Here is a 26,026-nt window from a genome sequence, read left to right on the forward strand (position 1 = left end):
GAAAGTTCCTTTTGGGGATCATTGTAAGTATCTAGGTGTTAATATAAAGAAAGATCTTCATTGGAGTAATCGCATAAATGGGATTGTAAAAAAAAGGGTACAGATCTCTGCACATGGTTATGAGGGTGTTTAGAGGTTGTAGTAAGGATGTAAAGGAGAGGGCATATAAGTCTCTGGTAAGAACCCAACTAGAGTATGGTTCCAGTGTACGGGACCCTCACCAGGATTACCTGATTCAATAACTGGAAAAAATCCAAAGAAAAGCAGCTCAATTTGTTCTGGGTGATTTCCGACAAAAGAGTAACATTACAAATATGTTGCAAAGTTTGGGCTGGGAAGAATTGAGAGAAAGAAGAAGAGCTGCTCGACTAAGTGGTATGTATATCTATATATATATAAAATAAGAGTTTTGTCTGTACATTGCTCAGAATTTGAAAAGAATGGTATTTCTGTATCGGTCATGTCCACAGTAACAAGAAAATGTACTTTTTACTGTCTGTCTGTCTGTATGTACACGAGAAAACGGCTGAAGAGAATTTAATGAAAATCGGTATGTAAAGTCGAGGGATGAGCCGCTACAATCTAGGCTATAAATTATTTTATTCATGCTGAATGAAATGGTAGTTTAGGGAAAGGCCTTAAATTTAATTATCCAATATTTATATTATTAGCGGTCCTATCGATAAATACTATATAACTAAAGTTATATAGAATTCAATTTCCAGTCATTTATGTCTTATACATTTTTACCATACCAGCTCTGATAACACAGATATTAATAAATTTGTATTTTTGTTGCTAAGTCCATATCAACGCCGAGCCATGAGAAAATGGGTTAACAGTATTTAATGAAAACCGCTATATAGAGTCGGGGATAAGTAACTACAGTCTAGGCTGTAAATAATTTTATTTTCCCCGAGATGAAATGGTAGTTTAGGGGAAGGCTCCTAAAATTTAATTTTAAATATCGGTACCTATGTTGTTGGTGTTATCGAAAAGTACTACATTACAAAAGTTATGGACAATAGAATTCCCGATTATTTATGTTTCATTCAGTTTTACTGTACCGACTATGATAAGAGTGGTATTTCAGAAGGCCTACAATATCCAAAGCGCTTAACACTGATCAACAATTACTTTACATTGACCATTGTTTGTTGTGATCTTCGTTTCTTATGATGCCGCTCAACTCCGATAGATGGGATTACTACTGCGTACCGAGTATAACAGCCTGATTGAACACTGGCGGGAAATAGCTGGGGAGTTGGGAAACTTTCTTCTTTAGCATGCCATTCCTCTGGTTCATACATTTTCTGATACTGCAGGTACGTAACACACTGGTTCATCATAGCATTCACCAGTATCCAGTAATCGGGAGATAGTGGGTTCGAGCCCCACTGTCGGCAGCCCTGAAAATCGTTTTCCGTGGTTTCCCATTTTCACACCAGGGAAATGCCGGGACTGTACCTTAATTAAGGCCACGGCCGCTTCCTTCCACTTCCTAGGCCTTTCCTAACCCATCGTTGCCATAAGGCATATCTGTGTCGGTGCGACGTAAAGCAAAAAAAACATATATATATAGCATCATAGCATTTGAGCTATTCAATCCCTATTCTGAGGCACTGATTGGAATGAGTAATGTCCATATTTAACGGAATAATGACAGAGGAGTGTTCACGGCAGTCTGCGACCTGGTTGTTCCAGCTCTGGAACTTTGAACTGTTAGATCGGCACCGTAGTACTGTTCGTTGAAAGTGAGAAAGTGTGCGATTTTTCATTTGATTGAGTATTTTATACGATAACATTGCTTTCAATCGCTACATTCCTACTGACGTTTTTGTAATGACCTATGTTGAATTCAGTGAGGAAAACCACCAAGTCAGTCTTTCTGAGAATCCCGTAGCGAAGCACGGGTACATCAGCTAGTCTCAAATATGAGAATAGTTTGTAAGTGGTATGTTCCGAGCTGTCAGCGGAGAGATGGCGTGGAATGACATTAGGGAAACAACAGATAGGGAATCTGCCACCTGGGCATCTGCCCTATATGCAGATCAGTATTGATTGATTTGGCTGCCATAAAGGGTACATACTCTCTTCCTGTCAAAATTAAAACTGATGAAGTGCTGATTGATATTTATTATTATTTAACCAAAAGCTCAAAGAGAAAAGATCATCTCAAAATGTATCAATCTTTATACCAGACTGATGTTAGAAAAAGGTTAAAGCGTGTGTGTACATGCTGGTTATCCTTTGGGAAATGTTTGGAGAGATTGATTTCACAGTGAGAGCCACTGCAGAGTTTTTCTAAGGGTGAGGTAAAATGGTCCACTGGCACACACACATTTCTGTGAGGTATTTTCAAATTCACAAGCTAAGGGCACATGAAGATACAGAAATGGAACAGGGTCCTCCTGTCAGTAGAGTACAAGACCAATCCGGCTTCTGTTATCTTCAGAAAAAGGAAGGCAGAGAATAATTCTTCATCCCCATCTGTGAAGAAAAGAAAGGAGCCTAGTTGCAGTGGCACAAGAGAAGAGACTATTTCTTTTTCTGTTTTCAAACTTAAAGAATTTTGCTCTTTTCTGGCATTTATCATCCCTACATCTGAGAAGACTAATAAAGTTCTTCAGTCACAAGCACATGACATCCATGTCCTAAGAACCGTGCCGACTGATATGTTGAAGGAGATTCTGTGTAGGTTTGTTAAGCCAGTGGTCATAGAATAATATCTTAGAAGTGATCTATCACATGAGAGAGAATCAAAAAGCTAATGACGATTTAGTAATTGGCAACTCAAAATCTTGTTTTGTAGAAAATCTGGCACCAGAGGAGAGGAACGTTTATTTGGACATCAGGAACTATCTTATCACAATCTGTGATTATTTGATTCATATATTTAGTTTGAATAGTGAAGTTTTTGTTAATGCACAAGTAGCACAGATAAATTCTTTGCCGACTTCTTCCTTCAATGCCATCTAGTATTTTGTTTCTGAATTTTCTGTTATATCATCAGTGAAAGATGGTGAAGATGACGAAGACGCTATGGATGCTTTACAGTGCCAGTTTTGTACTCTCCAAGTGGGAGGATTTACCATCGTTTCTTGTGCAAGAAGAAAGAGTAGATTGTTCTTGGTCTAATACAGGGGACATACAAGGTGAAGATGGGTGTTTCAAATATTATAGAATAGCAAAAGTAATGCTGCCAATATTGACAATCCCACACAGCAATGCCGAATGTGAAAGATTGTTCAGCCAGGTGAAGAAGACGAGGACACAATTCCGATCATCTCAGAATGACGAAAATCTCAGTAAACTATTGGTGGTCAAATGAAATCTGAGTGGAAAGTGTTATGAGCAGCAGTATGGCAGTGCATTTTTGAAGAGGGCAAAGTTAGCTGCAAGTTCAATGCTAAACCAGTAAACACAGCAGTTTCTGATTGTCATCCCACATGTGTATATTTTTCACCATTTGGTAAGCTGTAGACAGTTTTTGACTTATCTGTCTAAATGTTATTATTCATGTGTGCGTCATAAATTAGAATGATTAGGTACATTTTCATGTAACCATTTTTATGTTTTCTCAGTTTAAGACTTTAAATTTAATGCAGTCGAACCTGCCCTAACGGGCACCTTTATTCAGCGGACACCTTCCTATATGGACAATTTTCCTCGGAACCGACTTTATTTTACATAAGACAAGTGTTAAATCGGCCTCGTTTAAGCGGATACCTCGAACTCCGGACAGCGGACATGCCACTGGGGATCAGAAAACACTAGAAGACACCGTGCAGAAAGTAGACAAGTACTTTGGGAATATGTAACAGGAAGGAACAGGAGCAGCAATGGGATAAAACGTAAAGTGAAGAAGATGATGGCCTACCTTGCGACCAGAAAAGAAGTGTTCATTAAAAGAAACATATCAACGAATGTGAGGATCAGGCTTGCTTGCTTACTTGTTTGAAAAGGCCTAACATCTAGGTTATTGGCTCATGCAAGGAGCAGACACTACAAGGCAATGGTGTGGAACATGGTGCTGTATGCTGTCAAGTCAATGACACTAGGAAACTATGGGGCAAAACAACTGGAGAAAGAAGAGAAAAATTCAGAGGAAGATACTGGGACCAAAAAGAGGAGGTGAAAGATGGGAATGAACTGTAATGAAACATGAGGACGATCTCAGAAGACAAACTCAAAAGAACACAATTTGCTGGACATGTGATCAGGATGGATATGGAGAGAATGACCGGAAGAGTAAGGAGACAACAGGTAGGACGAGAGGAAATACAAGAACCAAGTGGATTGTCGAACTTCAGAAGGACTGGACCGAGATGGGAATTAAGGTGGAAGGGACGGAGAACTGGAGAAATAAATATACACGGACCAATATGGCAGAAAAAGGTGTACAGGAACAGGATAGAGAAGCACCAGTCAGGGAGACAAGAGAAAAGGATACTGGAAATCTCAGCTGAAGAACGTGAGCCTGAAAAGAGAAGAAGAAAATCCAAACCATAACAAAGCTACCCTTGGTCCGAAAATCCAAACCATGACAAAGCTACCCTTGGTCTTACAGAGGCTGTAGTGAAAGAAGAGGAAGAAGAAATGCAGTAGAAAGTACCTCTTAATTACACCTACATACATTTGTTATACCATACCCAGCAGTATCTACTTCTGATATACCCTACTTCATACAAATTTGAGTCTGTGTAACAAAATAAACAGTCTGGATCATTTTACGAATAAAATTCCATTTTCCTTGAAGATCTGTATGTTATAGTTGATGGACATGACCGAATAAAATGTCTGTTTAGCTGCATATTTTTTTAAATTCTAAAAATATAGTAGTTCTTGAAATAATGATAAAGCAAAGTGATGATATCAGCAATGAAACTATCTTAAAATTAATTTGTTGCAAACAATATGTGAAAATTCTTAACAAGTTTTAGGATGAAATCCTCAAAAGTCGAGTACTGTATTTTCAATTTGATAAAGAGAGCATGAGAGGCTGTGCCAAAAAGTCAAAAAGTTGTCACTAAAATAATTTTACATTCAGTATAATTTGAGATGCAAGTAAGACTCCTGTTGCACGTTATAAACTTCAACCTATGATTTTAATTGGACTTCATGATTCATATCATGTTCATGCCGCACCATTTTAACATTGAAGATTGACAAGACGCCATCACGGCACATCACAGGATACTATAAGACGTTTTATTTACTTATTTCAACGTGTCTCCGCCTTATTTTTAATGTTTCACGAATGTAATTTAATGCAGTTTTTTTAATAAAGACAATTACAGTATTGTAAAGGTGGAATTATAAAATCCAAATTTTCACAAGTTTCTAAGACTCATGTGTCAAAATATTTGACTGGCAAAACCAACAGTCAGTAGTTTTACTTATCTCAAGTACAGGTATCCAGAAGAAAGCAACTTCTTTAGTTAACAAGATAAATAGCTCAAATTTTCTGGAGGAACACAAATGAAATCAACATAAAAAATGTTTGATTAAACATTTTATAGGAAATTGCAAAAGCCTTTTTAATTAAATACTGTTTCATAGGCATGTGAATATGAAAACATACAATCAGCAAATGAATTAACACAAACAATTTTCTTATTACATTTAGCAAATAATAATTATATTTGATGAGGTAAATTTTATAAGAAACGTAAATGAAAAAACCTTAAAATTATTGATAATACTGTACTATACTGCAACTCAGAAATGTAAGCTACAATTACAGAAAACAAAGTTGAAAACTTTCTGCTAAATATATAAAATTCTCTGAAATTTCCCTACAGTCTAAACAATGATTTAGAGCAATATGAAACATTCACAGCTTTTCCTTCTTAAAAGAAAAAAATTGATACTCTGACAATGCCATATCTCCAGGAAGTCTTATTCACCTATCCTTAAACTAGGTCCTCAGGTAAGAAAGCTAACAGATATACCTTTACACTGGGCACTTATGAATAATTTCTGTATTCCATTTGTTGAAGTTCCCTGAACACTGCAATTTTACAGCATGGTGTTAAGATCTTCCTTGTAAGAACTTTTCTGAGATAAATCTACAGTATAGTAGAACTTGGTTCACTTACAATTATCTGCTTCCTCTGGTACGACACTGAATGTCAAATGGCCTTCCTTGCTGATTGATATTGGGTGACATCATTTCAACTTTGTGGATGTCAACCCGGTGTCACACAAATATTCCTGGTATTTCATTTCAATTCAATCTCCAAAAGAAGAAAAAACAACACACAAACATATTTTATTTTCTGCACATCAATATTCAATGCACTAATAATGTTACTCATAAGAATATTCTCTCAGAATTAGCCTATTGCCTAGAAATTTCTAGAATTGGAATGATTGGTGATATACTCTACATAAGTACCATAACCATCAATGAATTTGAAGAATCGACTGGAGACAATCCCTTACCATATATATACAGGGCATTTTTCATACCAGTTGGCATTCCTCTTCTTCAATCCAATTCATTCTCAAAACTGCTTAACTGCATTAACAACAGAGCCATTCTTCCTTACATCTAGTTTTAACTTTTACAACAAATACAACTGAAGTTTTCCAGTCTGTTGCAACATGAATTAGAACACTTAAGAAGAATATTACATACCAGTACAACAAACAAAACGAACAACACATGTTGACCTACAAGAACATCCTGAGATTTTGTCAAATCACTTTTAACCATACATATATATGTACAAACTGTTTACATTATGTTAACTGGTCAATTATTGTGAATTGGTGATGTTATTAACCAGGGACACAAACATAAACGAATAAGTCTGCTAATGCCATTTTAGTAATTTAGATGTTATCGTACTTAACCAGTTTCTCTTTTGTTACTTCCAGCGAGACAAGTTGGACTGAATCCAGGTCACACGCTCCGCTCTTGGCTTGCTACCCTGTCTGGAGGGATAATGGGAATTGCTAAGTGGCTAAAATTTCTATGTCTTGGAGGGTACTGAAAAATGGATGCATGCTAATGATTTTGGACAAAAAATTGCACATTAATGATTTGAAGAGTACCTGTATAACATTTTTTAATGATAAAATAATAACCTATGTAACAGTCCTGAGTGGCAGGCTAATGCCTAAATTTATAGAATTTAGTACAGAAAGTATAACCAAACCTACATTCCAGATGTTTAATTATTTGCTTTTATTTTTGATGTGTAAAATTTTAAAATATGTCTGATGTCAGTGAAATGGGGGGAGCTGTCATATATATGTTCTCTGAATGCTGAATGACTATTGTATCTTACTCCATTTTTGTATTCCTTGTATCAGGTGTTTGGCCTATATTATGTGGTGTTAAAATTTGGTTCTTGACATTTAAGTTCATAGACTCCTGATTTGAAGAGATGTTTTTTCTTGTTTAGGAATCACTGTAGAAGATCTAGACCTGATAAACGTAAACCAAATTGCACATCAGTTACTCCAGAACGGAAAGCCAACCTACAAAGTCGGAACGCCCAAAATACGAACAGAGTGCATGCAAGAAAGGAACTATCTCAGTGTACCCTTCAACATGATGGAAATGGATAAGGCAATTAAAGAATGTAAAAATGACAAGTCAGCAGGCCTGGATGACATTCGATCAAAACAGATTAACCATTTTGGACCAAAAACCAAGGATTGGGTTCTGCAGCTCTTCAACAACTGTATGAGAGGTGAGATACCGAAGGTATGGAGAAAGAGCAGAGCAACTGCCCTAATGAAATTTAGTAAGGAAGGGAACCATTAAGAAGATTTCAGACCCATAGCACTTCTTTGTCACCTCTACAAATTACTGCAAAGAATGGTTTTCAATAGCATTTTATCTACGATTGACCCATTACTTATACCATAGCAAGCCGGCTTCTGTCCCGGTAAAAGCTGCACCGGGCAACTTCTGAATCTCACACAGTTAGAGGACAGATTTGAATCTCGTAAGGTTACTGCTGTAGCAGCTTCTGGCAAGGTCTTCCAATTTGACAAAGGACAGGCTAATGAGGCTTATTGCCACTCTTCTCCAGAATCACAAATTTTTGTTGACTTCCAGGGACAGTGTAACCAATGGAGAATACAGAGAAATAGCTCCAATACTGTTTAACATATTGTCCCCAATTAGGAAAGCTGAAAGAAGTTAGGAAAGCCGAAAGAAGTTACGATTTGCTCATGTCAAATAAATTTTTATATTTAACAATTGGTTTTATGTGTTAGCCATACAAAATGAATTGCAGATGTGAAACTTTGCCAGAGGGTACACATTATAAAAATAATAAACATCTAGACCAAAACTTTAGAACTACAGGGGGGTGGTGGTTTTATTTTGTGATCTGTTTTATTGTTTGTATTTTGTTATTGAAATTTGTTGTGCTGATTGATATGGATATTGCTCTCTGTATCCTTGTATTCAGTGTCCTGCTGTTGGACTCGTGGTCTATATTGTGTGAAGTTTGAGTGGGTTTTCCGTATACAGTATTTTGTACAACAGGTTTTCATTATTCCTACTCACTGAGAGTCTAAAAAATTGATCTTGTTAGTTTCTGGTTCCAATGCTAATTTGAGACGTCATTTTATATATATACACACACACATTATGTCATCTGCGTATCTGCTGCAGTGTACGATTCCTTTAAACAGTTAGTTGGTTAAGAAATAGTTTTGAATGCATTCAAAATTTCAAAACTGAATAAAACAAGTGATCAGGAAAACAGACCTCATTCTCGTTCTCATAAAGCAGAAAAGAGAAAGACTTACCATGAAAAAAATCCCAAACTCCCCACACTAAGAACCCTCCCCAAGATACACAAAGACCTCTCCCCTATCAGACCAATAGTGCATTTCAAAGACACATCAAATTATAATGCAGGTAAATTACTCAACCAAATGCTTAAAGAGAAGATATCTCTCTAAGAAGACAGGTCGATAAAAAATATCCTAGAATTAAATATAACAGAGCGCACAAGGATGAAATTCTTTGACATCAACAAGATGTACATTAAAGTAGCAATAGAAGAATCAATTAAAATGATAGAAGACCACACAATCAGTAGAAATGACAATAACCTGTCTTAGAAATTATACAGGAAACCCACTCAGACTTCATACACAATAGACAACCAATCCAATTACCCGTAAACACACAAATTAGCAGGACTAAATATAACGATTCATACAGCAATATCCATACCAATAAGCACAACAAATTTAAATAATAAAATACGAACACATCACAATATACAACAGAAAATACATCTGGATTGTGGGTTAGGCTATACTTATCTGTAGTAAAATTATACGAATTATGCAGTGGCCTGCCACTCAGGACCATTACGTAGGTTATTATTTTAGCATTAAAAATAAAGTAATATAAGTAGCTTTTAATTTGTTAATATGCCATTTTTTGTCCAAAATTATTAGCACATATTCATTTTCCAATACATGCCAAAACAGAGACTTAAACCACTTCACAATTCCCACTCGTCAGCAAAACAGATTAGATTTCATTACCCCTCCACCAACTACCCTACAGATAGGTTAGCAAGCCAAGAGCAAAGCATGTGACCTGGATTCTGTCCAATTTGTGTTGCTAGAAGTAATAAATGAGAAGATAAATACAGTAACATTTATCTGAGTTACTGAAGTGGCATTAGTAGACATACATCAATATTTGTCCCACTGATTCCTGTTATTCCCAATTTACAATCACTGACAAGTTTATGCAACGTCGACAATATTGTACATATATATGCATGGTTCACAATGATTTGACAGAATATGAAGATATTATTGTAGAGCAAAACATGTTACTCATTGTTCACTCACTAGAGTTTTCTTTCTTTCTTTCTTTCTTTCTTTCTTTCTTTCAGGTATGCAATAGCCTTTTTAAGAGTTATCATTCATAATGCAACAAACTGGAAAACATAAAAGTTGTATTAACTGAGTCGAAACTGAAAAAGAGAATGGTTTCTTCTTTAATAAATTGCTCAACTACATCCGTAAGTCCCTCACAAAAATATACCCGATTAATATGCTCCCAAAGCTTTCTTGTAGAATCTACTAATATCTACTGTATGATGAGTATGCGTTCAAAGGGCAATGATGTTGATACTGTAGCCTACCTCCGTACATAAGTGGACTACTGTGCCCTGTCATATTTTACAATACACTAATCACCACCACAACCACCCTACACTCCCCTCTCTGCCCCGAGTCTCTCTATCCCTATATCTAGACATCATATGCAGAGATGCCAACTTTCAAGAAAGGCAATTCGTAATGCAGCCGTTAAGACACAGGGGGGAGGGGGGCTGCCGTTATATTTTTTTTTCCAGAGATATTACTGACTTGCATATCATTGAAAAATCAATGAACAACACACAATTCAAGCAGATGTAACATATTTAAAAGACTGGCATATAAAGAGAGTACGATTCTTACTTGCTAAAGTAACAGGTGATCCGCAGTACATATCTGAGTGGAGGTTGAAGGATCATTTCTTTTTTTGAGTACTGTAGTTGCTCCCTTAGCAGCTTGTAGATCCTGTTTGGTAAACGTTTCACTGGTGACATGCTTTTTCCTTTAATATCATGTGCATCCTTTGCACTAACAGAGCAGTTAACAGTTCGGAGTTCATATTAGCACGGAATTCAGTCTTTTTCTTCCTCATAATGTGCATCTGAAAAATTGCGGCTACACACACTACAAAACACACGTGAATGAGATTTTGAGGAACGCAGTAAACGAGGCCATTCTTTCGAGTATTCCTCCCTAAATTTTAAAACTATTTTTGGTTTATTACCAGCATCACTACTGTAGCCATGGTAATGTCATCACATGAATTTTCCTCCACAAGAAATCGCTTCATTATTTCAAACCTTTTGCATTTCGTAACACGATTCGATTAGCATATTTCCTAGAAGAGAAATATATGTAAATTTGGCAACCAAAATTGCAATAAATACTTCTTGAACAGTCACGCACACCGTATTCAAAATGAAACAGAGTTTGTCACCACTTAGCCACCAAAACGAAGACAAAAGAACTCGCATACTTGCATGGAAGTCTGATCATGTGGTGAACAAAGACAACAACTCCGCAACAGGTGTCTATTTTTCCGGTACTGGAAGCACACAATGCATTTGGCGCCTGAAAACTCAAAATATTTTTAAACGACGGACAGGAAAGGGGTATAAAATGATCACTGAGAAATCCGAAAATGATATTCTGAGATTTCAAGCTGTAATGCCATTCGTTGTGTATCCTTTTGAACACTTCATACATTTAGATTTTAAAATCAACAAAAAAATCGTACTTTGTGGTGTGCGATTCGTAAAGGCGTAATTATAATAGGTGATTCGTAATTATTACGACTGAATCATAATAGTTGGCATCTCTGCATATGTGTTATCACAATATCATATGCTTATAACATCAGTCGGTTCCACTTCTTAATTTAATTTTGTTAGTGGTATAACACTGCAATAACTCAGGTAGGTTTTCAGCAATGATGGTATAACAAAAGAGCTAGGACTGGGAAGGAAACAGCTGCAACCTTAATGAAGCTACAGCCCCAGTATTTGCCTAGTGCAAATATTACGTACGAAAAACCATCTTCAGGTTTGCTGATGGAGGGGTTCAAACATATCATCCCCCTGAATGCAAGCTTACAGGTACATAGCCCATACTCTGCAACCAACTCATTCAGTGTTTTCTTTGTAACTTCCTTACTTTATACAACAGACGTGATGCTTATTCAAGCAGTCCTGGTATGAGAACTTCAAAGAAGTCCCAAGGAAAGAGGGCTCAACATCAGGTATACACTGTGCCAAAGTGACGAAAATATTTTTGCGTTTTCAATAGCTGGCTAAATTTCAGAACTTTTGAAACAGTGCAGCCAACAGGTATCATGATGTACAGTAAATACTAACAGATATTAATGACCCTTGAACTAAAGGATCAACACCTTGTTGCTTTTGATAACCTTCCTGTATTCTCCATGAGGAAGACATTACAGAATCATTTTTTGAAAACAGCAAACAAGTTTGCAGTTTTATAAGAGTTTATAATTGATCGTAATCACAGGACCTCCAGGTTTTGGAGGAATCTGAACTATAGAGATGCAACATTTTGTTCCAAAAATCCTACATCTGCTGATGGGGATTTGAACTATGGCCTTGGTGAGGTGCCAGTGGTGATGTCATTAGGCTATCATGACTCCAGTGCATTTAAAATGTTGTTTGTAACAGCATTATGACCTTAAAGTGAAATTTGTGAGCCCAGCTTAATCTCAAAAGAAAGAATTTTTCACTTTTTCCCCCTGTTATAGGAGCAGCACATGGATAGCAACTGCAAAGTTGTGTGTGTGAAGCTAAAGCTTTACTATAATTTCTATAGGTTTCATCTCTTATTAGTCCAAGGATAGCCTGCTTCTGTAGCACAACAGTTATTACTATTAACTGCCAACCTCTGTCACCCGGGTTAGATTCCCAGCACTGCCACAAATTTAGAAATAGCAAGAGGCCTGGTATGTGGTTAGAAAGGTACATGCAGCACACACCCATTGAGCATGAGCCTGAAAAGAACTGCACCACTTTGATATGAGACACATTTACTTTAGTCCAAGGACAAATTTAAGTAAACCTACCTGAGCACGGGAATTAACCAAGGCATGTAATTTCATGTGATTTGTACTCCAAATATGATTGAAAAAAGTTCTAGTAGCCTTTGGTTGTAGCATCATATACAACCATTAACCCGACTCAAGGGAGACAGGGCTACCTTCCCTGTCCTCCACTTTAATTCTTGCCTGGCGCGTCCACGTCGTGGGGGTGGGCATCCTACACTCCAGTAGGCCGGAGTGATAGGATGGCTAAGTTCAGATAGGGACCCAGTCCCGAGGGGTATATCATGGAACCCGTGCCCAGGGTTACGGGTGAAGACCTCAACAGCAGTGAAGGCGGAGATGATGATTCGGTACGACAGAGCTGGCAGAAGAGGCAACCCATCCTCTGGGGCAGTACAGATGGAACCCACTGCCTTGTGGGATGAGGAGGGATCCTCAAAGGCTAAGGGAGTAAATCCCAAAAGAAAATCCTTCTTTATGTTAGGGCCAGAGAGCCAGTAAAGAAGTAATTGTTTGATAGCTCTCAATGTAGAACAAGTCTCAGATCGAACATACCAGAAAAAGACTCCACTTCTGGCACTTCAGGAACTAATGATGAGCCTAAGAAGGCTGATGCTTATCCTGAAAATGCAAGAAGAAATACCGATCAAAAACATAACAACCAGAATGGACCTTACCAAGAAACCAAACAGAGTAGGAACCCTGAATATAATTACACTGACCATGAAGTGTGAAGAGATAGTCGACCTGAAAGGAGGAAAATTGATATATTAAGAATGAGTGAGACAAAATGGAAGGGGATGAAATCAAAGAAACTGAGGGAAGATTACAAGCTATACTGGCATAGTAACAAGAAGGAAACAAAGAATGGAGTTGGATTTGCGCTACATAAAGATATTGAAGCCATAACAGATATTACATATATAAATGAAAGAATGATCAAAGCCAGAGTAAAACTTGGCCATAACAATCTCACAATAATCCAAGTATATGCTTCGCAGACGGGATGTAATGATGACGAAGAGCAAGAGTTCCTTGAGAATTTGGAGGACCATGTACAAGAGGATAATAATATGATAATAGGGGATCTAAATGCCCAAGTTGGAGTAGACCGAACAGGCTATGAAGAGGTAATGGGGCCCTTTGGATATGGGGGAAGGAATGCTGAAAGTGAGAATGTCCTAGATTTCCGAGCCAGATATAACATGATAATAAAAAACACCTTCTTCAAGAAACAAGACAGCCATAAAATAATCAGATACAGCTGGGATGGAAGAACTAAAACAGTCATTGATTATGTAATAAGAGTTGGGAGATGTTCACACAAAAACTAGAGGAGGACTCAAAAGGGAATCAAAAGATGTTGTATGGAATATTGAAGAGTGGGAGATCAGACAAAGAGGATATTAAAGCAATTGAAACAGAGGATGGAATCCTAATCCGAAATATAGAAAACATCAGAGAAGAAATAGGAAACTATTTTGACAAGTTGTTAAATGGCAATGAAGGAGAGAAGCACAAAAACAATGAACCTATCAAACATGGAGAAGAAAGACCAATTACGTGGTCGTGAACAGAAAATGCCCTGAAGCTTATGAAAGGAGGAAAATCACGAGTAGATGGATAATCTGCAGATATAATCAAAGTGGCAGGTATAGAAAAGTGAACAATAGACCTAATTTTTGCCTTTGGACAACTAATGTAAAAGTACTGGGTAAAAAGGGAAAGATCTGACAATAGTGTTCCTAGATATAGAAAAAGCCTATGACAGTGTTCCAAGGAGCAACTATTTTTCTGCATGAATTAGGGGCTCGAAGTTCTCTAATTCGTAAGATCCAGTTGCTATATGAAAACTGTGAAAGTAGTGTACAAATAGTGAATGGTAGATCTGAATGGTTCCAAGCAAAGGTAGGAGTACACTTTTCCTTGCACTCATGGATGTAATCATTAAAGAAATTAAAGCTGCTGAACCTGGAGATTTGAATGCATTAGTGTTTGCAGATGATGTTGCCATTTGGGGAGAAAAAGAGCAAGAAGTCCAAAGGAAATTAGATTGCTGGGTCAACAAATTTAAGGAATATACAACCTGTGTCTGAAAAGTTATGTGAATGGTCACCTAGGTTGTACACCGTGCTAGTTCGGATGATGCGCTCGCGCATTCGCATTGCGAGACATGACACCCAGTGCCCCCTATCGGTCAACTGAACACAATTAAATGACGTTGAACGCTGCAACACATCGCACGGAGTCAGTGTGAGGACTCGTGTCATTGCACAATGGAGTGCAAAACGGAGCAACGCGTTTAACATGAAATTTTGCTTCCACTTAGGCAAAACGGCAATGGTAACACACGCAATGTTAGTGCAAGTTTACCACGCTCAAGCAGTGAGTAAAAAGTGCATTTCTGACTGGTTTAAACGCTTTTGAGATGGAAAGGAAGGTGTTGAGAACGAGGCGCGTTCGGGTCGACCAACCACAACCACATTTCCAGACAACATCGAACGAGTGCGACAGATGCTTGGGAATGATAGCAGATGAAGTGGGTGTAAGCAATGACAGTGTAAGAACCATTGTTCACGAAAATTTGAAAAAGCGGAAGATTTGTGCCCGGTTTATACCGCACAACATTACAGACGAGCAGAAGCAAACTTGGATGGGAACGTCGGGAGATTTCATTGACGTTTGAGACCAAAATCCGGAGGTGTTGAAAACCGTCATTACAGGAGATGAGTTGTGGTGCTACCAGTATGATCCGGACACCAAGAGACAGTCAATGGCGTGGTGTTCAGAGTCTTCTCTGCCTCCCAAGAAAAGTCGGGGCACAAAGTCCAAGATTAAGACAATGCTGATCGCCTTTTTCGACAGCAATGGTGTCATTCATCATGAATTTGTACCCCAGGGTACACCTGTCAACGGGGAATTCTACAAGGGAGTTTTGAAACGGCTACTGCAACACATCAAACGGGTTCCGCCTGAACTGTACCGGAGTGGATAGTGGAAGCTCCTCCACAACAATGCCCGTCCGCACACCGCGATCCGCATGACCCAGTTTCTCGCTGAACGCCAGGTTACTGTTCTTCTACACCCTCTGTATTTTCCTGATTTGGCACCGGCAGATTTTTTTTGTTCCCCCGTCTTAAATTAGCCCTGAAAGGCCACCAGTTCGACAGTGTAGCAGGTATCCAACAACGCGTGACAAGGGTTCCCCGGGAAATTCCAAAAGAAGCGTTTGCTGCCAGCTTCCAGCAGCTTTACAGTCGATGTCAAAAGTGTGTTGTAGCTAACGGAGATTACTTTGAAGGCCAGTCAAGGAGTTTTGTGTGTAACTTACGTTGTCTTTATTCCACGAGATCATTCACCAAACTTTTCAGACACAGGTTGTAAGTTAACTGTGAGTGAGAAGAAAACACTAGTAATGAAATTGAGTAGAACACCTAGCGAATGTGACCTCAAACTTCATGGAGAGAGAACTGAATGTGTAGAAAACTGCAGCTATCTTGGAAGTATTGTATCGAGCCAGGGGAGTGCTAAATTGGAAATCCAGAACAGAGTGACAAAAGGTTCCACGTTCTTCTATCAGGTACAAAATCTAGTGTGGGACAAAGCAGTTTCCATAAAAGCCAAACAATGTTCAAATCTTACCTCCTGCCAATCATGCCATATGGGTTGGAGACCTGTGTGTTATTGAAAAGAGACATCAGCAAACTGCAAGCATGTGAAATGAAATTTTTACGACCTGCAATGCAAAAAACAAAAGGAGACGGAATTAGGAATGAGTGCATTAGGAATGACATACAAGTGACCTGTACGATGGAAGAAAGACTACGCATTGCACGGTTAAAATGGTTTGAGCATGTGCAAAGGACGGAAGAGACTAGAATCCACAGACAATACTTGGAAATGGCAGTACCTGGAAGGAGACCTGTTGGACGTCCCAGAAGAAGGTGGCTGGACCAAATAAATGCAGACCTTATCGAGAAAGGAACAACAATGCAGGATGTGAAAGGAGAGGAACTCTATAATGACGGAACCGATGGAGGCATATTGTCCACAAAAGTCCTACCCGGCCTGCTGGAAGGATACCCAGATGATGATGATGATGATGATGATGATGATGATGAGTTCTAGTACATTATTCATAATGTGGTACACTTGACCAGATCAGAAACTGCCCGAGAAGAAATATTTTTGAAGTGATTAGGCAATATGGGTTGCAAGTCTCTTAAAAATTATCATGAAGTGATGAATAAATTAAATAAACAAGGATCATATTGATGACTGGCAATGATAACATAGTTGGAATGTTCTGATCAACCAGAAGATCATAAGATACACGTACTGATTAAAGCAAGAAGAAACAGAAACAAACGTCAACATACTGTATTCTTTATAAACCTAGTGGTTGATGATATTGAAATCCACCTCATCTTCTTGAATAGATGATGATGATGATTGTTGTTTAAAGGGACCTAACATCTAGGTCATCGGTCCCTAATGGTACGAAATGAGATTAAATATAATGAAAATTCAAAAGTACAAAATCATCCAGTGACCATAATTCAAAACGTGATGACGAAGAAAGGATGGATATGAATTTAAAACAATCAGTAGATCTGATACGCAATGCCCTACACTCCCAGAAACTAGCATAAAACAAGAGTACTACTGACAAAGGGACTGCTTATAAAGCACAATCCTGAATCGATGATACTTGTTGTCTAAAGTGGTCCAAAATCCAAGTTATTGGCCCTTCATAATGGTCCTTATTGCTAGGAAAGTAGAACCATGGTATTTGTTTGTTATGTTGCAATATTAGTAAAAAGTAGCGTAGACTTGCAGTATTCCACACATTATGGTACTACTCACAGGTAATGTAATACGCACCTGTAACACAGACCTATGGCATTTCTCACATTGCAGCGCCATTTATAGGCAACACAAACCTATGGTGTTCCTCACATGGGTGTACTAATCACAGGGATTTGTACTATCCCGTGGTATTCTTCACAAAGTGGGTACTAATCACAGGTAACGCAGTATGAATATCTGCTCATATAGTGCTAATAATCACAGGTACTGTTACACCCACTCTGATTCACAAACTGTCGCTACTAATGACAAACCGATTGTGTACCTAACATAGTGGTACTACTCGCAAGTAAAGGCGACCTAGGGTGTTGCCTGCGTGATGGTACTAATTACAAGTAGTCTCATGGTTCTAATTTGATCATCCCTTGGTCGCTCTTATTAGTCGCTTCTTACGACAGGCAGGGGATACTGTGGGTGCATTCTTCGCCTGCGTTCTCCACCCACAGGGGAATTTTCTTGAATAAATTAGTCACAAACTTCACTAGTTTTGATGATATTCAGCACTATGACATGTTTAGTAGTTGTTCCCCAACATGTTACTTTTCAGTAACGTTAAAGAGAAACTAATATATAAACAATTATAAGAGCAGCCATATTAATAATAATAGGCATATCAGAACCTATTAAAAATGTTTCAAATTTCCTTCTGGTCTAGTCAGTAAGATTATTAAGAATGAACATTAGCACAATTTCTTTTGGCTGTCAATCATAATATGACACACATTATTTCTTGTTGCTTAGACCTATGGACGCCAAGGAGTGATTTTACTTGTTGCATTTGCTTTAGGACCACATACACAAATTATTTTGTTCTGTCAATGATGTTCTTCTAGCAGGAATGGCTCATTTCTTAAGAAAAAAAAATTGTAGAGAGAAATCATTCTATACAACATCTTTTTCTACATCACAACCTCTACAGAGGTTTTAATTATACATACCAAGTTACATCATTATCATGCCACAGAGTTCAGTAATTCTTCATATGCTAATTCTACTGCACTTGATTAGCTCATTCTTCTTATTATTTTAAACTCTACACTTTTTAAGTACTATTAAAACATTTGGATATTTCATTTTTAGTTAATGAAGCTGACAACTCATTTCATGAAAATGGTAATATGAAGTATGTGAAAGGTGTCTGAAAATAATTACAAAAGTCATTTTACTTGAAAGATAATCTAAAATTCACTCCTATCATTCTAGTCTGTTACAGGCCTAATCTAAAATATTTTTAAAAAAATTCCTCTTTTTAGTCTTTTTCTTTATGCTTGCATATTTGGCTTATTTTGCAAGTCCTGGACCTTATTCTATCATTAACTGGTGAGGAAAATTTATAGCAACCTTCACTCCCATACCGCAATACTGCTTCAGATGTTACAACATAAACTGTGTTGACTAGATATGAGAAACACTTTGTGATTCTGAAGTACTATTTTCACATGCAGCAATTTGAGGATTGTTCTCTGATTCAATATGCAATAATTAATCATTTAAAAAACATTCTTTTTGTGTAGATGTTGAGAATTTGCTTGAATCTTGAACATGTGATGTACTACTATGTATCACCTATGAGGAATCTGATACCAAGAAGGTTATCAGTATTTTCAAGTTATACACGTCAACATTGTAACAAGAGCACAGATGAGGGAATCTCTTAGCTTCCACACTGATAATGATTTTTAAATGCAGGTACTTAATTATTAAACAGATACTTGGCCAACAGGGCTGGAGTGTTGACAAGCCACACATCCAACTTTAATGCACCCGTAGAAATTGCTAATGGCATGTAATCACAATGTTCAGCAAGAGCAGGAAGACATTCAACCAATCATTCATGGGCTACATACATAAAGGAGATGGGGAGAGGGTCAGATTAGGATGCATCTCAAGCAGTCAACCTGTAAACAAAGAGTACAGTATCAAGTCTGCATTGCTTACAATTAATGTCTCATACTACTGTAGATTATTGAAATGTGAATCAATCCTCACCTGAACGGAGCCATGACGATCAGCAGGAGTTAGGTTTCCCAACGCATTGCCTTGTTGTTTAGGTACATCAGGCCACGCAGGGACACCTTTTCCACCCTGAAAGAAATCATCATAGACTTGCAAATCCAAATAATAATTTAAAAAATGTCAAACAAAGACGATAAACCAAGCTGGATAAAAAATGGGGAGGAAGAGCAACTTGCCAAAGCAAGGATGTGCATTAAAAAAGAAAATTTACTCTTGTATTAAAATTCATGCACAATATACAGACCTTTTCAGCAAGTAAGTCCAATTTATTTATGAATATGAAATGTTATGTGCAGCTTAGACATCTGTTATACAAACAATGGCCACAATGACAAGTAAATCTTAACAGAAAATGGGTTTCTTTTCATGCATGGATACTTTAAATCTAAAATATGCCACCACACCACTCACAGATAACTGACCATAAACCTTCACAATATCTTATTTAATTTCATTTCAAACATACAACCAGAGAATTACATATTTTGGAAATGTGAAGAATGATACTAAAAAATATAACAGTATATTACACTTTCAAATCTGAGCATTTACAAAACCTAAAAGGTCACTCACAAAGACAAATGTCTCAAAGCAACCAAGCTGTCAATAAACATTTCAAGTCCCATGCACCATATGCCTACAACATACAGATATACTTTTCTGACAATAATGTTGTTAATAGACACAGTGTTACTGTGCTAGCAAGGTAATTCATTTACCATTATACCAGAAGTGAAAGTTGTCTAACTGCATGAATATTTACCACAATGTAATGCACTAAATTAAATTGGATAACAGACTTTCTCAACAACGCCGGCAAATATTAGTGTCAAAAATGATATGTATAAATTGAGTATTCTTGTTTCTCGTGAAAGTTTTTATTAGAGGAGGATATAACCTGTAGTCTTACAACTAGCTACAGGGCACCAAACTAAATCTCGCATTATAATGTCTGGTGTCCATTACTGAAACTGAAGTTTGAAAGGTTACACAGGGTGTGAGGGTAAACTAGGGAGCCTGAAATGCATACAGATTCTCGAGGTTGGCATAAGGTAAAAAAAAAACACCACATTAAAAGTTGCATAGTTTTAGTTACAATATCTGAACATGTCCAGCACGTTCATGTAGCTTCCTACAGGCTTTTGTATTTACATTATATTGTACAGCATTAAGAAGAAATGAGGCATGTGTAGTTTCTGGATCCAACAAGTAGTTCACCTGAAAATCAATGTTATTGAAAACTGAAGACTTCTCATAGGAAGCAGTTTGTCAACAGTGTGCTTCAAGTAGCATGTTTATCCCCATGTGGAGAGTAGAGGTAAGGTTTACAGGGCACTGCTGCTCTAAGGTAGCAAAGATCTTCCCTCCATTGCCTTCAAGCCGGATCTTTCATCAGCTCTACGTGGGTTAGATTATGTGCATAACTAATAAACAATTTTTCACTTATGTTTCAAGTATGTTCAAGGAACTTCAAGGGGTGCTTGTCCTGATTGAAGAGAACTCTGGAAAACTGACTTACAAGGACATCTCTGTATTCATTCTAGAACGTTCTGGATACCATGTGCTAATAGGATATTGTGACAAATCTAGAATTATAAGGAAACTTAACCATACATATATATATATATATATATATAAGTGTTGGCACAGTTCAAGGAGTTAGTGATGCGAGTGAAGTGAAGCAAGTGAAGTCAGTTGTGAATCGATACTGTACGATGGATTAATTGTGGATTGTGTGTGCATTAGTTACAAAAGATAATGAATAAAAAATCAAGATAGTAGTCACTGATAGTAGTGGTTTTATTACAGCATTACAGTAAGTTGTCTGAATGTTTTTGATCAATAAAACATTTAGGGATTATTTATTTAATTGTATGGTGATTATAACTACAAATTTATAAGTCCAGGTCCAAGTGTTTCAGCCACTCTACAGCACTTTCTGAAAGATGAAACAGGTCGCTGGAGCTTCCGGAGTAGGCATGAACAGGGCAGTGCAGGGGAGTCATGCCAGAATATTACTCTTCCAGTGAGATTAACATAATGACAGGATTAAAAAAATGGTAGGTACTGTATTCAAATCACGAGTACCATGGTACACTATACGCTTGTGATAAAACACAAGAAAATGCATGGCACACACTGTGACTTCAATGGGTAATAATTACCAACAGAAAGGTATCGAATCCAGCCAACTTATTTGCAGCAGCACAACATTCACACAATACAGGTTGTGTTACATAATAGGACTGGAACACCCAAGTGCAATCTTACACATGGAAGAAGACGTTCTGACAATGATGAAAGAAGATACACATCACAGTACTATAGCACCGAACACTGCTATACGAGGGCTGTAAATAAAGCAGTGGCAACATAATCCAGACACACTAAGGAGATCGGGCATGCGCAAATAGGATATGGGAGCAGTCAGGTGGCGCCGTTGTCGATGTGTAGTGGACATTTGACGGGCATCCAGTAAGAAGTGTTGTTGCTGTGTGGCACTGAAGTGAAGAGTGTACATTTCACTGCTCTAAAAAATGTTTTCAAAAGGTGATCCGCATTCATGGATTAAATTTGAGGTTCCCCGTGGCAAAAATGCATTAGAATGTTAATGAGGATTACATGAAGCCTGTGGCAAGAATGCATTACCGTATAGGATGGCTGCACAATGGGACAAGGAGTTTTGTGCAGGTTGGAATGAGACTGCAGATTTGCACCGCACAGGTTGGCTGTCCATTCCTCTAGATCAGATTAACATTGTGAGTGGTCTCGTTTCTGTGGACCATTGATGGACTGTCAGGGAATTATCCCTAGAGGTTGGTCTCAGTCATCAAACGATGTGGCACATATTGAAAAAATGTCTTAACATAAGGAAAATACTGTCTCATTGGGGTTCCGCATCAACTCATCGAAGAAATGGCACCGGTATGTACTGGCTGGCATCTACCTGGACAGATACCGCAACTGAGACGCATTTCTGCAGTGTATTGTCGCCAATGACGAGACATAAGCACGAGCCTACAAGCCTGAAGTAAAGCTTCAACTGAATTAATGGCGTCACCAAAGTTTGGCACATCCAACAGAAATTTCGATAGGATCTCAGTCGGGTGAATCTTATGCCGATTGTGGCGTATGACTACAAGGGCATTATTCTTATGCATGCCTGCTGAGGAACAAACCGTTAACAGTGACTACCATTAGAGGTTTCTGGAGCGACATCTGCATCCGGCTATGCGGTGTAAACGTCCACGTTTATTGTTAGACGATCGCCCTATCGTGTTGCACGACAACGCACAATGGACATCACCTGTTCAACCTGTTTCTGAAGTTCGAGGAACCCCTCCGAAGCCGCCGATTTCCTGCCGTGGTATCTGTACTGCGCGCAGTAGGGTGCTCTGTCGCTGTCATCAACAGAGAACGCCTTGCCAACGGTCCCCAGTGGCTTCCCAACATTTGACAAAAGATAAACTTTGTGGGCGACTACAATGAAGGAATGTAATGCAATTGTACTTGTTAGCTCATTAAATATTGCATTCTCTCAATATTGCCACTACATTATTTACATTCGTCGTATAAGACTATACTGTTTGTAGAATACAACAAGTAGAGCTCATGCACTTGTATCACATTCAATACATTACTATGCTTCTACTGCAAATGCCCTTCTGCCAGAGGTTAATTGATCAAGCATGCAGTTGTGACACATGCCAAGTAATATTTAAAATGCACAACACCCACATATGGGCAGTGGAATATCTTGCTTGTCAATCAATCAATCAATCAATCAATCAATCAATCAATCAATCAATCAATCAATCAATCAATCAATCAATCAATCATCTGCATTTATGGCAGTCACCCAAGTAGCAGATTTTGTTTACCCAAACTTTTCATAAATAATTTCAAAGAAGTTGCAAATTAATCTAATATCTCCTTTGGTAAATTATTCCAATCCCTAATTCTCTTCCAATAAATGAATATCTGCCCCAGTTTGTACTCTTGAATTCCAAATTCATATTGTGATCTTTCCTACTTTAAACGAAACTCAACCTTATTCATCTACTAATGTTATTCTGTGCTATACCTCCAATAACAACTTGGAAAATACCATTTAAGTAAAATTCTTTCAAGAATAAAATTACTGTGTCCACCTATTCAATACAATACAGTAATTTTATTCTTGAAAGAATTTTACTTATTGTATCTTCAATACGGAACAAAATGAGATAAGTTACTTTTAAATCCCATTTAGTCAAGCAGTTGGTTTCCTCACTCTGAATTCATCCAAACCCAAGGTTTGGAATCATTCTGTAACACTACTCTTTTGTAGGAAATCATCCAGAACAAATTGCGCCGCTCATCCTTGGATTTTTTCCAGTTCTTCAATCAAGTAATCCTGCTGAGGGTACCATACACTGGAACCATGCTCGAACTGTGGTCTTACTAGTGAATTATATGTTCTCTCCATTCTATCCTTACTAGAACCCCTAAATACCCTCATAACCATCTGAACAGATCTGTGACCTTTATTTACAATCTTCTTGATTACCCCAAAAAAGGTCTTTACTTATATTAACACCTAGGTACTTGCAGTGATTTACACGAGGTACATTCACCCCATCAACACAGTAATTAACCTCACAACCTTACCTTTCACCATTTACTATCATACCACTCATGCATCTGTATCACATTCAATGCATTACACAAGAACCTCGTTTATCCAGATAAAGTGGGACTGGAACTGATCCGGACTATAAAAAAATCTGGATAATCCGGAAAAAGTAAGAAACAAAGATGGTACATGTTATATAATCTATTAATATAAGTTGTATAGTAATACCTTTTTTTCAATTGTACAAAAAATATAAGAACATTTTTCTTACATTTACAACTCTGTTTTATGCACTAACATAATGTATGAGATTTTTCGTGTTGTATAGAGTCTGCACGCAGTACGATCACGAAGACATCTGACTAACGTCAGTTCTGCCAGTTTGGTTTCAGTCTGGGATTCTAAATAGGCCATCAGTTTGTCCAGCTGCATTGCTGCCTCTCCATGAGCCATTGTTTCTTCTGATGGAGTGCCGGTTTCATTTTCGAATTCACCAATAGTGAATTAGCAGTGCATTGTATTCAGAACAGCGTGGATTCGAATCCCACCTCCGCCAGCCAGGGAATGGTTTTCTACGATTTTCCATTCTCAATTCCAGGCGAATGCCAGGACGGCACGTTTGATAGACCGTGCCCGAATTACTTCCAATTCCTGTACTTAACTATAGTTGGGGGAAATACTGTACAAATAAAAATAAATTTTTATTATTTTTGATCTGGATAAACCGGAGATCAGGATTAATGAGGACCGGATAAACGAGGTTCTTGTGTACTACACATTCACTGTGAGTGCACTTCTGCTACAGATTGGAATTTTTCATTGTGTTGGAAGTGCAGAAAGTGAGATTTTAAAACAGGAAAATAACCATTTTCAATTTAACTTTTCAGTATTTTCAAAATCTAGCTCTCGAAAAAAAAAAAAAAAAAAAAGGACATGTTTTATGCGGACAAGCAATTGTGTCTATGAGACAAAACACCACTGTATCATCAGAAAAAACCTTCATAATCTGCATTAGCACATGGCATATGTATCACTTTTAGCACAGACTGTGCGAGATCAGCTTAGTTTATGGCAATTCCCTGTAACACAGAAATACGGTTAACTACTTCGTCACAACTAAGCATGTTTACCCCCTGCAGTTCGCTGTACCCTAATATCACTGCAGTATAGTCTGGCTACATGGCTAAATGGTTAGTGTGCTGGCCTTTGGTCACAGGGGTCTCGGGTTCGATTCCCAGCAGGGTCGGGAATTTTAACCATCACTGGTTAATTTCGCTGGCACGGGGCTGGGTGTATGTGTCATCCCCATCATTTCATCATCACGACGTGCAGGTCGCCTACGAGCGTCAAATCAAAAGACCTGCATTTGGCGAGCCGAACATTACCTCGGACACTCCCGGCACTAAATGCCATACGCCATTTCATTTTTTTTACCGCAGTATAACTTGGATTAGAACAGAATTGTAGGTGTTTTACAGTTCTTACAATACTTCCATTAGCAGTCATCTGTACAATTTCTGCAGAATCAAACACACTCACAGCTTTGTAGAATTCACTAGCAAGATCCCCACTTCTTAAAGTTGTCAGTTCTGTCAAACTGTGTGATGTACGGTAGTGTTGGTCATCTGTATTTTTTATTTCAGGTTTTGGAGTAGCACTGTGAGAATTTGGTAGTAATTACTTTACTTTGTCACTATAACATCCAGATACAGCAGCCTTAATTGTTAGTTCTGTGTTAGGCAATCCTCCAAAGACAGGACTGGTCTTCTAGAAAATTAATTAGGTTAACAATGTCACCACCCACTTTCCTTAAAAAATAACACAAAAATTCAGCAGAAATGAATTAATCTTCCTTATTATTCTGAAGAAAAAAATCACCT

The 26,026-nt window shown here is 37.9% G+C and overlaps 1 protein-coding gene across 3 annotated transcripts in view; it reads right to left on the reverse strand.

The window, feature by feature from the left end:
• The window catches only part of gish (casein kinase I gish), a 645,075-nt gene that overhangs the window by 80,465 nt on the left and 538,584 nt on the right, over positions 1 to 26,026 (reverse strand). For 2 of the 3 annotated variants that reach the window (XM_067137660.2, XM_068225467.1), the window contains exon 10: positions 19,505 to 19,600. In XM_067137660.2, the coding sequence (XP_066993761.1) occupies positions 19,505 to 19,600 (96 nt within the window). Of the gene's footprint in view, positions 1 to 18,476; positions 19,414 to 19,504; positions 19,601 to 26,026 lie in introns of those variants that run through there. The other variant, XM_067137661.2, reaches the window with a different exon arrangement.

This window comes from Anabrus simplex, chromosome 1 (assembly GCF_040414725.1).
Source record: "Anabrus simplex isolate iqAnaSimp1 chromosome 1, ASM4041472v1, whole genome shotgun sequence".
Taxonomy (NCBI): Eukaryota; Metazoa; Arthropoda; class Insecta; order Orthoptera; family Tettigoniidae; genus Anabrus; species Anabrus simplex.